This window comes from Falco biarmicus, chromosome Z (genome assembly GCF_023638135.1).
Source record: "Falco biarmicus isolate bFalBia1 chromosome Z, bFalBia1.pri, whole genome shotgun sequence".
Taxonomy (NCBI): domain Eukaryota; kingdom Metazoa; phylum Chordata; class Aves; order Falconiformes; family Falconidae; genus Falco; species Falco biarmicus.
This window is the reverse complement of record NC_079311.1, coordinates 48,786,905-48,801,611: the sequence shown is the minus strand read 5'-3', so window position 1 is coordinate 48,801,611 and position 14,707 is coordinate 48,786,905. Positions and strand designations below refer to the sequence as shown.

The following is a 14,707-nucleotide window of genomic DNA, read 5'->3' as shown; positions in this document are numbered from 1 at the left end:
AAAAAGAACCCCAGGTAGATCTCTGGAATATTTACTATGTGCATAAGTGCTAAGCAGGTTATTTTAGAAAACAATTGGCATAAGTCTTTCTGAAAGTAAGGGAAAGAAATAAATCCTTATACAATCTAGTCCTTATCAAACAGAAAATTTATTCAAGAGCTCTCACATCAACTGTTAGTTCACATACTAACAGTTACTTCTGGAGTATCAGACTTAAATCATTTTTTTAAAAATGAATCAACCATGAAAGACTCCTACCAATGGCAAAAAACACTTCTTCTGGCGACTGTTTAACCTGCAATCACAGCTTTCATTCAAACAGGAAACAGAAGAGCTGTCAGATGTTGTTGAGAAAAACAGGGACTAAAACACCCCTCCTATGAGGAAAGCCTGAGAAAGCCATTCTCTTCAGCCTGGAGAAGATAAGGCTCACAGTGGATCCTATCAATGTGTACACATACGTGAAGGGAGGGTGCAAAGAGGATGGGCCAGGCTCTTTTCAGTGGTGCCCAGTGACAGGAGAGGGGGTAATGGTTACAAACTGAAACACAGGAGGCTCTCTCTGAACATCAGGAAACACTTTTTTCCTGTAAGGGTGACCAAGCACTGGCACAGGTTGCCCAGAGAGGTGGTGGGGTCTCCATTCTTGGTGATAGCCAAAGGCCATCTCACATGGTCCTACGCAACTGGCTCTACATGTTCCTGTTTGAGCAGGGGGTGGGTCAGACCCGATGACCTCCAGAAGTCTCTTCCAACCTCACCCATTCTGTAATTCTGTGAAATCAACAGTGCGTATCTAACTTGTCGCTTTCTGCTTCTTAGTCTCTGAATTGCGGCCTACATTTTTGAAGAGTGGTCATACTCAACACTGAATTTCTTTAACAAGTAACTCCAGATATGTGAAGTTCTAGAATGTACACCTACCTAAAAAAACCCACACAACATCTCAGAAAGCCAAAGCATTATTTGTCAGATAGGGCGGACCATATCTCTAAGTCTGTTCTGTGTTGTTTCATTCCAAGGGACAGACACACCAAGTGAGCACACAGAAAGGCACCCCATCTGAAGTGGACCTCTGGGTATTGTCATGGACTGACAGAACATTCTGAGATCTTCTGCTCATTCCTTCCAACCATTGCTTCCCCAGTACCTAGACTGGGCTCCATATCCTGCTTGCACCCTTCAATCTGAAACCCATTTAGTTCCACAGCTTCCACATCCACCTCCATCAAAACTCTGCTGCTAGATAGTCCTTACTTGTTTGAGCGTTATGACTCTGACTGTAACTTCTTTCAAACAGCTGGAGTAGATACAGACGTGTGCACACATGGCTTACAGAGCATACCTTAAAATGACAAATCTGGTAGGAATACACCAACTTGAAAAAGAAAAATGATTTTAAACTAATTTTTTTTTAATTTTCCACTCCTCATCTTGTGATAAAAGCAGATGGGTTTCCTCCTTAGACCATGGAAGAAAAGACTATGTTGATGATAAATGAAGTATGTGTATTGTCAAGGCATAGAACGATACAGCCCAGGGTGGATTAAACAGAATGGAAACAAGATAAAATAATAAGAGGGAAATGCCTGTTATAGTAAAAATCCCCCTTTTCAATCACCTTCCATTTACCAGGTGTGTGTGTGTGTGTGTGTGTGTGTGAAAGTAAAACTTGTTTAATTTGGTTTGCAGCTGTCCAAAATTCTGAAAGTCCTTAGGAACAATCCTGCTCTTTTTAACAATTCATTTAAACCTGTGCCTCTTGGCTTTAATTTTTTTCCATATGGGAAGTTTTAATCTAAAATTGCCAACTTCTTTTGTCCACTTGTTGATTCACAGATTCTGGTAACACTTTTCCATCTCCTACTATACTGCAATTAATAAGAGAGAAGAAAAATCAAATGGGACAGAACTGATTGTTACCAGAAGGAAACTTTGATATGTGTTATTTGTCATTCTCATTGAATGTCATTCTCATTGAAAGGCACTCTCTTGAACCTCATGTAAGGAGAAGCTAATGAGTCAATCCAGCCTCTTTCTGTAAAATTAGGAATGCAATTTCAGGTTTGGTCTCTGTACATTCACTGTGCGATAAATAAATGGCTGCACAAGATGTCTGCAGAAGCCGAGGCCATGAAGGCGTAGCTATGCTGAACAATTCTGCCTAACACTTCCTTGCATTACAGTAGAAGAATAACACCACTCATAACCCCCACAGCAATATGCCTGACTTTAGAAACAAAGATTACATAAAAGTGTTAACACATGCATTTTTAAACAGCACTGTATATTTTAAAAAACTGATAAGGATTTCTATTGATCATGTTCTGCTTTGGGCTTTAAAGCTCTAGAGCAATGGAAATATAAACATTTTCAATATATCCCTCATCCAGCCCTCAAGAAATGTAGCCACCATGTCAGGGCACTTGGTAAATTGGACTGAAATGAACCCCAAAAGTTTTAAAGGAGGTACAAAAATGTATCAAGATAAACCCAGACAGCTCAATGAAAAACACCTGCTTGTGTGCCAGTCCATGAGGAATTCATGACTTACAGTATTAGCATATGCATCCTTATGCTATACAGAAATACTTGAAAAAGAATAAACGTTGAGATTAGTTGCCAGGAAGCCTGACAGTTCTAATATCAAAACCACAGCATTAAAGTGTTTTATTCCGAGACCTCAGGCTGCAAAGAACAAAAGTATCCCATTCATTCCTGATGTAGCAGGCTTGGCTTTTCTGCTGTAATGCACATCTCTCTTACATAATGTCTCTCCAGCTCAGTTTCATCATTATCCACTATAGTACAACTATTTGTCTGCCTTTAAACATGAAGTGTGTGTGTGTGTGTGCGTGCGTGCATGTGTCTCTGTGTCTGTCTGTGTGTGTGTGTATTTCTCAATTTATGGAGGAGTTTAGGCCATGTGATAGTTTCCAGACCTGCAAGCTACCCCTTGCAGAAAATTCTCAGGGGACAGTTTCCATCTGAACTTAAGCTGTGGACACGAGCAACGTAATTTTCAGCAGTGCTGCACACTCTCAGTTTCTTCCTTATGCCTGTGCTGTCTAGCACACCGGCTTTAAGGAAACTTTTCACCCACTGAAGATACAACTTCCGACGTCTCAAAATAAAAGGCAAAGTCTTACCAGAAATCTTGTTGCCTTTCATGGGGTCATGCTAACATCATCTGCACTGAAAATGCAGATTTAGAAACACAGCTTTAGGCAGCCAAATTTGAATGTATGGGACATGCAGTATTAACATCTGATGCACACTTGGTTATCCCTACTATTTCAATGGAAATCACAGATGTTAAAATGTTAAAAAAAAACCCAAAATCCCCAAAAACCCCACAAGCCTCATCACTGCAAATCCCAAGCCCTTTCTTTACAGTGAAAGAGGTGGGAGAGATATTTCTTTTTAAAATGTATTTTCAGACCGATTTCTGTCTTGGCATTGTCCAATATTCACATAAAAATTGCTCAGGTGACTCTAACAGGACTGATTTCTTGGTCAAATGTTCTTTTCCGTTTGCCTTCTCCCTCTTGGACAGTTCTTATATATCTCTAAGTGTCATTTTACATCAGGATTACTTTCCAGGCACTTGCAGTTCAATACGACATGTCTCCTGCCTCCTCCCTCTTTTTTGCAGATTTATTTCAGCTTCCTTTAACAAAGCATCTCAAAGAGAAATGCCTTTCTTGGGAAAGAGCCACATTCTCAGACAGATACATTTTTCTCATTTCCAACTTGGCTGCATTCCTGTTTGCTGTCATGCCTGTGAACTTGGTAACAACTGAAATTGCAAAAACCTGTCCTCTCCTTTGCACATCCCTCAGCACAAGTTTCAAAAGCCAGCGTTTTCGAATGATCAATGCCTTCATTCTTCTCTTACAAGTCCCTTCTCTAACAATTCCCTAGAAGTCTGCGGGTAGCAGACTTTGCCATTTGCAAGGGATTATTACCTGCCCTGACAAAAACTAAAGAGCTGACAATCACTGCTCAGGAACACACAACTCCACCATCACTCCACTTCAACATCGTCATTGTCTTGAAAACTCTTGCAGCTTTTATGGTCTTCTGCTATTTTTGCATGCAATCCTTCATATGCAGTAAATACCATCCCTTTCCACAGTTTTATCCCTTGCTCTCATGATCTTTGTACTTCCTATAGTCTCTATGTATTTCTTGGTCTAGAAGTTTCACATTCATTCCTAACAACTTTCTCGGGTCTGTACTCTTTCTCCATTTCTGTGCTCACTGGAATTATTTCACATTACTTACATAGCTGAAAAGCAGTAAGGATGTTTAAGATGGAATGACAGGTTTTTTTGTAATGCAGAGGAGCACTGACACTCTGAAAGATATCCACTCAATATTGTGAACTTATTTCTGTAAACTGATAAAAACATATGAACTAATGAATCGCAGAATATAAAGGGATTAAAGTCTTCAAAACTAAACTGCATTATTTGTTTTATAACAGCATAGACCATTTGCTAGTGCAGACTGGCTAACAGACAACTAGTGAGTAAGCTAGCTCCCCCATTGTATTGTGGTAGACCTCTGCAGCCAGTATTACCAGTTACCAGCTCTCAGTATTACCAGTTACCAGCTCTCAGTACAGAACGGCATCGCTGCCCTAGCCTGCACCGCCTGGCCCTAACTCCAGCTCACTGGGGCTGTACCGACAGCCTGCACGCACCCCAAACACGGGAAACAATCTGCAAGAACAGCCTCCCAGGAAACAAGGCAACACAGGGTTGATTCTACATCAACCTAACTTTTATAATATCACTAATTAAAAAACATACTATCAGAAGTCACCAACTACGGTATTAAAATCATACTCTTCACGGAAGTTATGAGGCTACAGTCAATGAATGAATGCTTTCTCTTGTCTGATAAATAACCCTGGGAAAAAAGAAAAGGTCTATCTTTAGTTTAAAATGCAGAAGAACATATTGCTTTTTTTTCATTTACTCAGAATAGGATACTCTAGATTTCCAGCTCAGTTATGTCTCTTTTCACACAGTTTTTCCTTGTTTTAGTAACTTCCCATGAAGAAGATTTAGTAGATGAATGCACAATTTTTCCAACAAAAGTAAAAGACTAAAAAGACTGGGTCCCGTCCTGCTCAGCCCACCCCCCAGTGCCCTGGGTGAAGGGGCAGAGCGTGCCCGCAGCGAGTTTGCTGGTGGTACAGCGCTGGGAGGGCGGCTGATACCCCGGGGGCTGCGCTGCCGTTCGGCGGGGCCCGGGCAGGCTGGGCAGTGGGGCAGGGGGGGCGTCATGAAGCTCAGCAAAGGCAGGGGTAGGGTCCTGCGCCGGGGGGGAGCGACCCCACGCACCAGCACAGGCTGGGGCTGACCTGCTGGCAGGCAGCTCTGCGGGGAAGGGCCTGGGAGGCCTGGAGGACACCGAGTGGCCCGTGGGCCAGCAGTGTGCCCTGGTGGGCAAGAAGGCCGCTGCCAGCGTGGGCTGCATCAGGAGGAGCGTGGCCAGCGGGTGCGGGGGGTGTCCTGCCCCTCTGCTCTGCCCTGCTGAGGCCGCACCTGGAGTGCTGTGCCCAGCGCTGGGCTCCCCAGTTCAGGAGAGACAGGGAGCGACTGGAGAGGGGCCAGCGGGGGGCTGCCAAGGGGGTGAGGGGGCTGGAGCATCTCCCTCATGAGGGAAGGCCGAGAGAGATGGGCCGGTGCAGCCTGGAGAAGGCTGAGAGGGGATCTCATCAATGTACACAAATATCTTAGGAGCAGGTGTCAGGGGGACGGGGCCAGGCTCTTTTTAGTGGTGCCCAGTGACAGGACAAGGGCAATGGGCACAAACTACAACACTGGAGTTTCCATCTGAGTATAGGTAAGAACTTCTTCACCTTGAGGGTGACAGAGCCCTGGGACAGGCTGCCCAGAGAGGCTGTGGAGTCTCCTTCTCTGGAGACATTCAAAACCCACCTGGACACCACCCTGTGCAACCTGCTGTAGGTGAACCTGCTTTAGCTGGGAGTTGGACTAGATGATCTCCAGAGGTCACTTCCAACCTCAACCATTCTGTGATTTCTTCCCCACCCAATACACTTAAATACTACTACATGAGAAAGAGGATTATGGATTCAACTTGAACCAGCTTATTTGCTTGGAAAGTATTTCTTAGGATGACTGAAGAATTACAGCTGGAAGGGATTTTTCTGTTCCCAGCCCCTGCCCAAAGCAGGCTTGGCCATGCAATCACGTGAGGCTGCTCCAGGTTCATCAAGTCAGGATTTCAAAAGCTCCAAGGATGGAGACAGCACAGTCTCTCCAGGACTCTGTTCCGCTGCTAGACCATCCTCACGGGGTAAAAATGTTTCTTGCTAGTTTTCATCTTTGCTTTGCTTAAAGCGTTTTGAAGATGTTTTTCATTTTCAAAATTTCTCATGAAGCCACCTAAGCCCTACACTCTCTGCAGGCTGTCGATACAGCCCCAGTGAGCGCTGGAGTTAGGGCCAGATGGTGCAGGCTAAGGCAGTGGTGTCATTCTGTACTGAGAGCTGGTAACTGTGTAATACTGCCTACCGAGGTCTACCAGAAGTGAAACCATTCAACAGCTATGCCTTGGATAACTGGGGAAGTAAGCGCTCAGGAAGCAAAGCTACGGTGGGAATTTACAATACAGTGGCTTTTTCAGATTCACTTTTTATGTGAACTCTCTAAGAATTAATGAATAATGTGAAGCAGAGAGGGTGTTGCAATTCCTACCCTTTAGCCTCCTGCACATTAATTTCCCAATGTAGATAAAAATTTGCCTCTGTCACCATTCTGAAAGTGTGCTTTGGTTCCTTTTGTAGACAAAAGGGAACTTGGGAAACAACTGTACATGAAATTATGAAGAATAACCAATATGCATCATTGTGTGCTGCAGCTTACGAAATCTGACAAAGCTATCAGAATTCATCTTTTAACTAAGAATATCCTTAATCAATGTCTTCCTTTTCACTGACCTCTCAACCGTTTTCTCATTTTTACTTACAACATTGAGCCTGAAGTAATAAACAAATTAATGTTTGGGCTTACAAAATACTTTTAACACACTTATCCAAGTGTTGAGAAATTTGATGAGTGATTGCAATCGCGTAGAAAAGATTTCCCACTTTACAACATGTCCACAACTAGCACATAACTGCACTAAACATAATAAAACCATCTGTACTACGATTACATCTGCTTTGTTGTTAATCTTCACAATTTGTAATCTAATAACACCTGACAATGCCACCCAAAACAAGAATACTATTCTTTGTTCTTACTATTGTATAACCTTCCAATAAATTTGGAGCCTTCTTGGTTTGCACATTTTCTTATTGTACTCTTCCATGACTTCAGCAGGCTCAATGAGTATGTGTTTTCCCCCAGTTTTGTTTTGAATTCCACGTTTGCTGTTTGCCACAGAAAACATCTTTAATTTTTTTCTGTGAAAACGCTGATCATTTTCAGGAAAAAGCAACAAGATTGTTATCAAGTCATGGTGCACATGTATGTATCCATTCTCCCATCCTGTTTCCGTAATTATTGATACAGTATGTTGAGAAACATAATAATGAATTGGTGTAAATTTAGCCTACACAGGGTTAGTGGTTTTTTTGTCATTTAGTGCGATAATACAATTTAAAGTATATGTAGAAATTCCCTAAACTGCACTGGAAGTGGTAATGGACTGTATATGGTTTATACAGGCTTGAATGCCATTAAACCTGATTATAGAGTTAGATGAAGACAAAAAAATAGATGTGACTTCACAATTTCCATGAGCACGCTGTGATATTGCATGAGAGTGCTCCTCACCTGCTGCAGTACATGTCTCTCTCTCAATGTCATTAATCTTCTGTGGAGCTCTACTAGTTCATCGAGATACGCCTAGAAACAAATTCCCCCCCCCCATAAACAACTTGTTAATTAAGTCATAGCTATAAATTTCAAAAAATTCAGATGTCTTCAAAAACCAGTACAAATGGAAATTTTATTTTAAATCTTCTTTGAGCTAAATTTTCTCATTTAGTATTCTGGCTTTCTCTAGCATAGTAGAACCCAAATGTAAGTTTTTGTGGCTTTTCTTAAGATACTTCATAGCCAATGTAAATCCTGCTAGGTGGTCCTTCGCTGTAGAAGATAATCTCTGTATCTGAACCGTCACAAAAAGTGTCAAACAGACTGGTGATGCCAAAAGAGCATCTTGAAAAAAAGTCTCCCACCTTTCCACATAAGACCCAAACCTAAAGGCTCACAGTCAAACCCCTTCTCTTTCTCTAAGGCTACTTAATTTTCTGTGACAACAAGGACATATAAGGGGAAAAAGATCAAGAAAGATTGATACAACAGTAAATTCCACTGTCCTTCTTCCTGGGAGTCAAACATGTCCCACCTCTTCACCCAGTTATCAACTTTCTCCTTCAGTCTGAGCCATCAGAAACCTTTTTTTCTTTTAAGCAGAGAGATATACAGCACCCAGCTTAAGAAACCAAAAAGCACATGGATCAGGCCACTGAAAATCTAGCAGCAGATACTGAAACTTTGGTCTCCTGCCTCATGTTATCACTAATACCTGTGAAATATGAACCTTCAAAGGAACTTGTCCACACTGGGAAATTGTGCTATGTTAACTCACACAAGGACTTAAAGCTCTTACTCATGGCCAGTTGATATAATTTTATGCAAAACTGTCTTCCTCAGTGTTAAATGGTAACTGTTGCTTCACATCATTCTAGTTTAACATGCTAGATCACACTGCCACTTCCTAACGCACAGTCTTCAGAAAGGATTCTGGAAAAAATATATATATTTTTAATTGATGGATTTACAGGCTATGAATACAACTCTGAATTCTCCTCTTCAAAAATTATCACTTCACCTGTGAAGCACAAAGCAAACTCATGGTGGAGAGTAGGTAAAATAAATAATAGATGGCAGATTCCTAACTGGTCACATTTGCCAAATCACCGTAAGTATTGAAGGAAACACTTCCAAAATAGCATGAAAGAAGAAAGAATTACAGGAAAAAAAGAGAAAGATCTGAACCTTAGGAACCCATAGCAAAAAATGTACTAATTACTAAGATTTTCATTCTGTAACAAAGGTTGGTGTTTACTAAATATATTGATATTACTTTCTGGACTAGTTTACTGTTACCTCATTTTCATTTACCTTATCACAATCCCCATTCTTTATTTGTTTATCAGATTTGTTTTGCTTTATTGGACTTTTCACTTCTAAAATCTGGAAAAGAAAGACAATCCTGTAAAAATTAAATGCATCATTGGATACAATTACATATGAAAAATTGTGCTATCAGTTAATAACACAAAGAATGCAACATCTGGAGAAAATATAATCAAAACTCAAGAGCTTTTCATTCTTTAATCCATACAGCCTACTCATATTTTTCAGAAAAAAAGCAGCTTACAGCAGAACATGCTGAGTTGCTGGAATGAGGCGACATTGATATTATTAAACCTTAAAAGTCTTACTTTCATGTCATTTAAAGTCACCTCAACACTTTTTTGTATCTTTTGCACATCGGTAGGATAAGAGGTCTGATTCTGCAGATACAAAATGAGTACTATCCAGTGCTTTTGAAATGTTATATGACAGTATATTTTTCCTGTTCTTCCCTCCATGTCCCCGCAATGCTGTATCTTTTCTTCTACAATACAGATTTTGAAACACATTCTTTGAAATGACTGCGTGAGTTATAACTGAAAAAAAAAAACGTGTTTGATGGTAATTTCTCTTGCACTTATGGTACCCTTCCTTCAATGCCATACTAAGCCATTTACCACCACATATACAAACAATATACAAAATGCTTCATCCAGTAATGAACCACATCCAAGAAGAGCATGTCAACAAGCAGCAGAACAACATGCTTAATATGAAAACTTTAGGACTAAAGTGAGGAATACTTTAGGGAAATTGAACTGTTGATTGTTCTACCAATTTTCCACACGCAACACACTTCTTTTTAAGTTAAAAAAAGAGTTGAAAAAACATAATAAATCATCATGTTATTCCTAACCTAGAATATGATCAGTTCTTCTGAAAAACATCAAAGGAAAGTAAATGATCACAGACGATGGGAAATTTTGTTTCACATTTCATTGTAGGTAAGACTAACATCACTAGCATGTTTATCTCTAAAACCATGCTGGACAGTCACAACACAGGACAAACCTCAGCAAATAAATCAAGGAAATAAGGCCTGTAAAATCAAGTCTTCTAGACTAGTAAGAAGCCTCACTGATAGCTTTCTCTAAGCTCTGTTTCATTTCTACTTCCCTTGGTATAAATCACTAAGATTGCATATATGCTGTCCAGGGTGCATAGCGAATACAGCAGGCAGGCAGCTATTTCCCTGTATAGAGAAAATTACTGCAGATCTGAGTTAACCTTACTTAAGGATTTACTTGGCCAAGAGTGACGCATGTCCAGAAAAGAAAACATACTTTTCTGCAGGAAAATCCCAGTTCTTTGATTCAGTATTCCCTGGGGTTACTGCTGTGTAGGCTAGTGGAAAAGAAAGTCTTGTTTTGAAAAAAAAACCCCAGACCTCTAGGTGTGGATCCAGCACCTTTCAGATGCTTTTGTTTTTAAAGGAAGAAAACTCTGTTTATATAGAACCTTAGCAAGGCCACAGTATATTTGGAAAAAATCTGCTTCCTTACAGTGTTCTTGATGTGTAATTGAAACCCAACATCTTAAGCACTCATTTAGAAGAGACACAACACTGATCACATCTGAGGAAGCTTATATAAATACTAACTCTGTCTTAGCTCTTTAGTTCTATGAATGGACTTAGTTGACACAACCCTGATTTGACCAGTCAGAAGCATCATCCTGGCAATCAGCACTATGCTACCAAGCAGAGATTTCAAATGTGGCTATGGTCCGTACAACTAGAATTGTCATAATGCTTCCCTGAATTTATGTTTTTCAGCTTGATTTTAAAATTCAGCTTAATTATAAAAATGGAAGAAGGTACGTGACATTCAATTTTAGCTGGCCCACTGCTATTGTTTGGAGTGCTTAGATGTGCAGGCAGACCTTCTGTTAGATCAATGAAGGTGAAAGGAATATGAAAGATGTGACTGAGTGGGCTGCTGTTACTGAGACTTACAATTACTAAAATTTACACTGCCTCTGTACACGTTAGTCTTCATTAAGCAACAAGCCATAGATAGGTGTTTTGTTTTTCTTGTGCTATGTCTCCAGTAAATGCAATATTCTTCATCTTTATAGTCTGCTTTTCTCCCAAAAGACTCTGTCTTTAAAACTTGTAACTTTTTTACAGAGCAACATAAAAAAGCCTACAGAGTTTCTGGTGGGTAAGAATGCTTTCTGGACATGGAATCTCCTTCCTTTCTGTGTACATACTACTTCCTAGGGTGTGCTTTTTCTCCACAGTGTATTTGAAGTTAACTAACATGAATAATAATGTTTTGTTTCTGCACTATCAGTAAGTTGGTATTGGAAACCTTACTAGAAAAACATTTACAAGTAAATAATTTCTGGCAGATAATCGAAGCAGTTAACCTAAGAGATATAGGAAAAACTTACCCATAAAACTCATCACCTAAACCACAGACTTTTGTTAATACATGTAGACACTATTCTAACTGTATCAACATCGTAAGCAGCCATTTATGACCAGTCAGCAAATTTTATGACTGATTTGTTTATGATCCAACTGACACTGGAACTGAATTGCGGCTCCCTAAAATAAGGGACAAGTTATGTATTTTATAAATTATTATTTTTAAAAAAAAAAACAGGTTTTATGTTTAATTTTTATATTTGGAGAGCTTTGCTTTATTGGTGACTGGGTGTGAGGTAACTCCCAAACTCTAACTGTCATTTGTCCCTAATGTATTTTGTAGCTCTAGGTTAATTTCTTTTTTTCTGAAAAAAATAACTACCCTACTTTCCTACCTCAAAAATAATAACAATGTTAGCTCTTACAGATACAGAAAAAACACTTTGATAGTGGGGTAAAAAAAACTATTGTGTCTTCTAGTGAAGTAAAAAATATTGTATTTTCTAGATGAACAGTGGTGGGGGAGAGGGGAAAAGATGAGTCAATAAACTCCTGAGAATGAGCCTATTGACGCAAACTGTCTACTGCTAATACCTGTATCAATAGCTGTATTAATCTGCATCAGTTGTATGACTGACACTGTAAAGCCAGTTTGCATTGTTTACCTTACAAAGCTAATTCATACAGAAAGGACACATTTCTTAAAATACTTATGAAAACATTACTTTGGTCTACAGTATTTGCTAATCCAAATCCTTCTACCGATAAAAAAGCTAGCATGTCAGTTTATGGACTAAGTAACTGCGTCAAAGTAGTCAGCATGTCATTATCAGCTCCCCAGGACTGCATTTACGAATCCTGACTTTACCTGATTGTTGTTGGTTTTCAGTAAAGGTGGTGCTGGCTCATGATGTAGTGGTGAGGAAGCTGAACTGCTGTCACTGTCACTGCCATCACTCAGACTAACCCTATGGAAAAAACAGAGCCAAGAGATTACACCTCCAGACAAAGGGCTGTTAACAGGGGTGAACCGAGCTTGCACTTCGAGGCAGACACCAAGAATGACCCCTCGCTAAGCAAGCCATCATTAATCAAGGTCACGTGGAAGAGAGGCATCTGAGTAGGGCTGCACTCTGAAAGAAGCTCTGCACAGCATGGAGAATAAGGCTGTCTGCCTGCACTTGGCTGAGATGACATGTCTAGTTAACAGCATCTAACATTACAGATACTGTTAAATATTTAGAATATCAAACTGCTTTTCCCAGCATTCCTGAACCTACTGTGTATCTTCGTTCACAGCCACACGGAAGGAGGAAAATTTTTTTAGATATAATTTTCTGCTCTTCTACAAGCTTTCTAAACAGCTGTATTTCTCACTTGGACAGGTGTTTCACTGAAAAGTTCCATGTTTGTTGTCACAAATAACAGTCTTTTGCCTAGGTAAAATTTTAAAACTTAGTATCTCGGGAAAGGCCACATGAAAAAGCTCAGTTCCTTGCCAGTCTCATCATTCATTTAGTTAGGAACAACAGGGAATATTTAACTGTTGGAAGAAAAAAGAATAATTATTTGGGATAAAAAGAAGGTAGAGAAAAATTAGCCTTAAGGTTTTACTAAAAAAAAAGAAACAAAATCTCCACAATTAAGAGCAAGTTGAGCTTCAGACAATCCTTTATACAACCACTGTCATGAACAAATTCTCAAACTGCTAGTCATTTTAGTCTTTTTTTCCTTGATGCCAGCTGCTAAAGTATACCAGGGAAAAAGCTCACATTTATTAAAGTTTTCCTATTACATTCCCATTTAAGCAGTAGCTGACACTGGTACTCGGGTGCTGCACACTCACAGCAAAAGCCTGTGGATCAGATAAAGAACCTACTATGAAAAGGTTCAAGAGAGACTAGCTTCGGATTTTCCGTAACCTGCAACAACATTCAGATGGAACGTAAAGTTGCCCGAAGGAGGGATGAACACTCTCTTCAGGTTGCAGCTAGGATGCAGAAGCTTTTTTAAAAAAGTAATTTCTGTGATAGATGCTTGCTTTGCCTTCTGCCTGCACTTTTACACATTAACTATTGCACGTAGTGCAGAAATTACTTGAAATTCAAATTTAATTGATTTTGATCCAATTTAACAACTTAACCTAAAACTGGTAAGCAAAGAGATCCTGAAAATGAGATGCTACGTAGAAAATAGCTCATCTGGCAATTGAAGGATTTAATTCTATCTCATTTATGCCAAAGAGCAATTATGACTACTCCCCTGAAGTCACAATGGCATGAAATCAAGGGAAGTCGAAGGAAGATCTTCACAGCCATATGGATTAGTATAGAAATAGTTTGTATTGGAAATGGCTAATTCTCTTAGTTTTTAGAAAAGGCACTTTTACCTTCATCTGCTTTAAAAGGAGAGTCTGAATTCTCCGCCCATGTGCTACTCAGCGCTCTTTGAGAACATCAGACCTCACCTCATTACTAACATGCACAACATCCTGGCCACCCGGCTACTTGACATCATAAGACAAGACGCTCACCTGCGACTTCTGTTTCCTCCTCGTGTATTTACAGGTCGTTCCAACTCAGAATCATTATTCTTCTCTGCTTCATCTGATTCATCTTCATTATCATCTGAATGCAGATCTTTCATTACAGACCTCAAGGGACCTGAAACAACACGGACAATAAAATACACAAATGAAGTTCACTTTGTAGTGTTCCAGGCAATTCACCCTGTTTTGTCTAAAAAACCCCCCAAAAGACAGAAAACTACCCTTCCCACGCTGTGTTGGGAGGGAAGCATCTTAAACATTAAACAAATGAAGCAATGCACTGGTGCCTTGTGCTGCAGGGACTTATTCATGAATTGTTTACTCACACAAGCAACACAGTCAGCTTCAGTAGACTTACGCATGACAGTAAAGTGACTCCTAGGTTCAAGTGTTTGTATGATTGGGCCCCCTGGACCACAGCTGAAGTAAGTAAAAGACTGTCATGCCAGGAGAAATTGACTATTACTTTATTATTATATTATGCAACATTGTTTTGCATTGCTGGGTTTTAGCATTTTTTGCTTTCTCAAAGGTATTACAGGCGATTAAAGATCTACAGGGACATACTGATCAGTAATAGTACACTGGGACATGGTT

The 14,707-nt window shown here is 39.9% G+C and overlaps 1 protein-coding gene across 3 annotated transcripts in view; it reads right to left on the bottom strand.

Annotated features, from left to right (window-relative positions):
* The window catches only part of MLLT3 (MLLT3 super elongation complex subunit), a 138,654-nt gene that overhangs the window by 3,856 nt on the left and 120,091 nt on the right, over window positions 1–14,707 (bottom strand). For 2 of the 3 annotated variants that reach the window (XM_056325080.1, XM_056325079.1), the window contains 4 exons: window positions 14,096–14,225; window positions 12,431–12,530; window positions 9,177–9,248; window positions 7,821–7,892 (listed from right to left, as the gene is read on the bottom strand). In XM_056325080.1, coding sequence (XP_056181055.1) covers window positions 7,821–7,892; window positions 9,177–9,248; window positions 12,431–12,530; window positions 14,096–14,225 — 374 coding nt within the window. The remainder of the gene's footprint in view (window positions 1–7,820; window positions 7,893–9,176; window positions 9,249–12,430; window positions 12,531–14,095; window positions 14,226–14,707) is intronic. The other variant, XM_056325078.1, reaches the window with a different exon arrangement.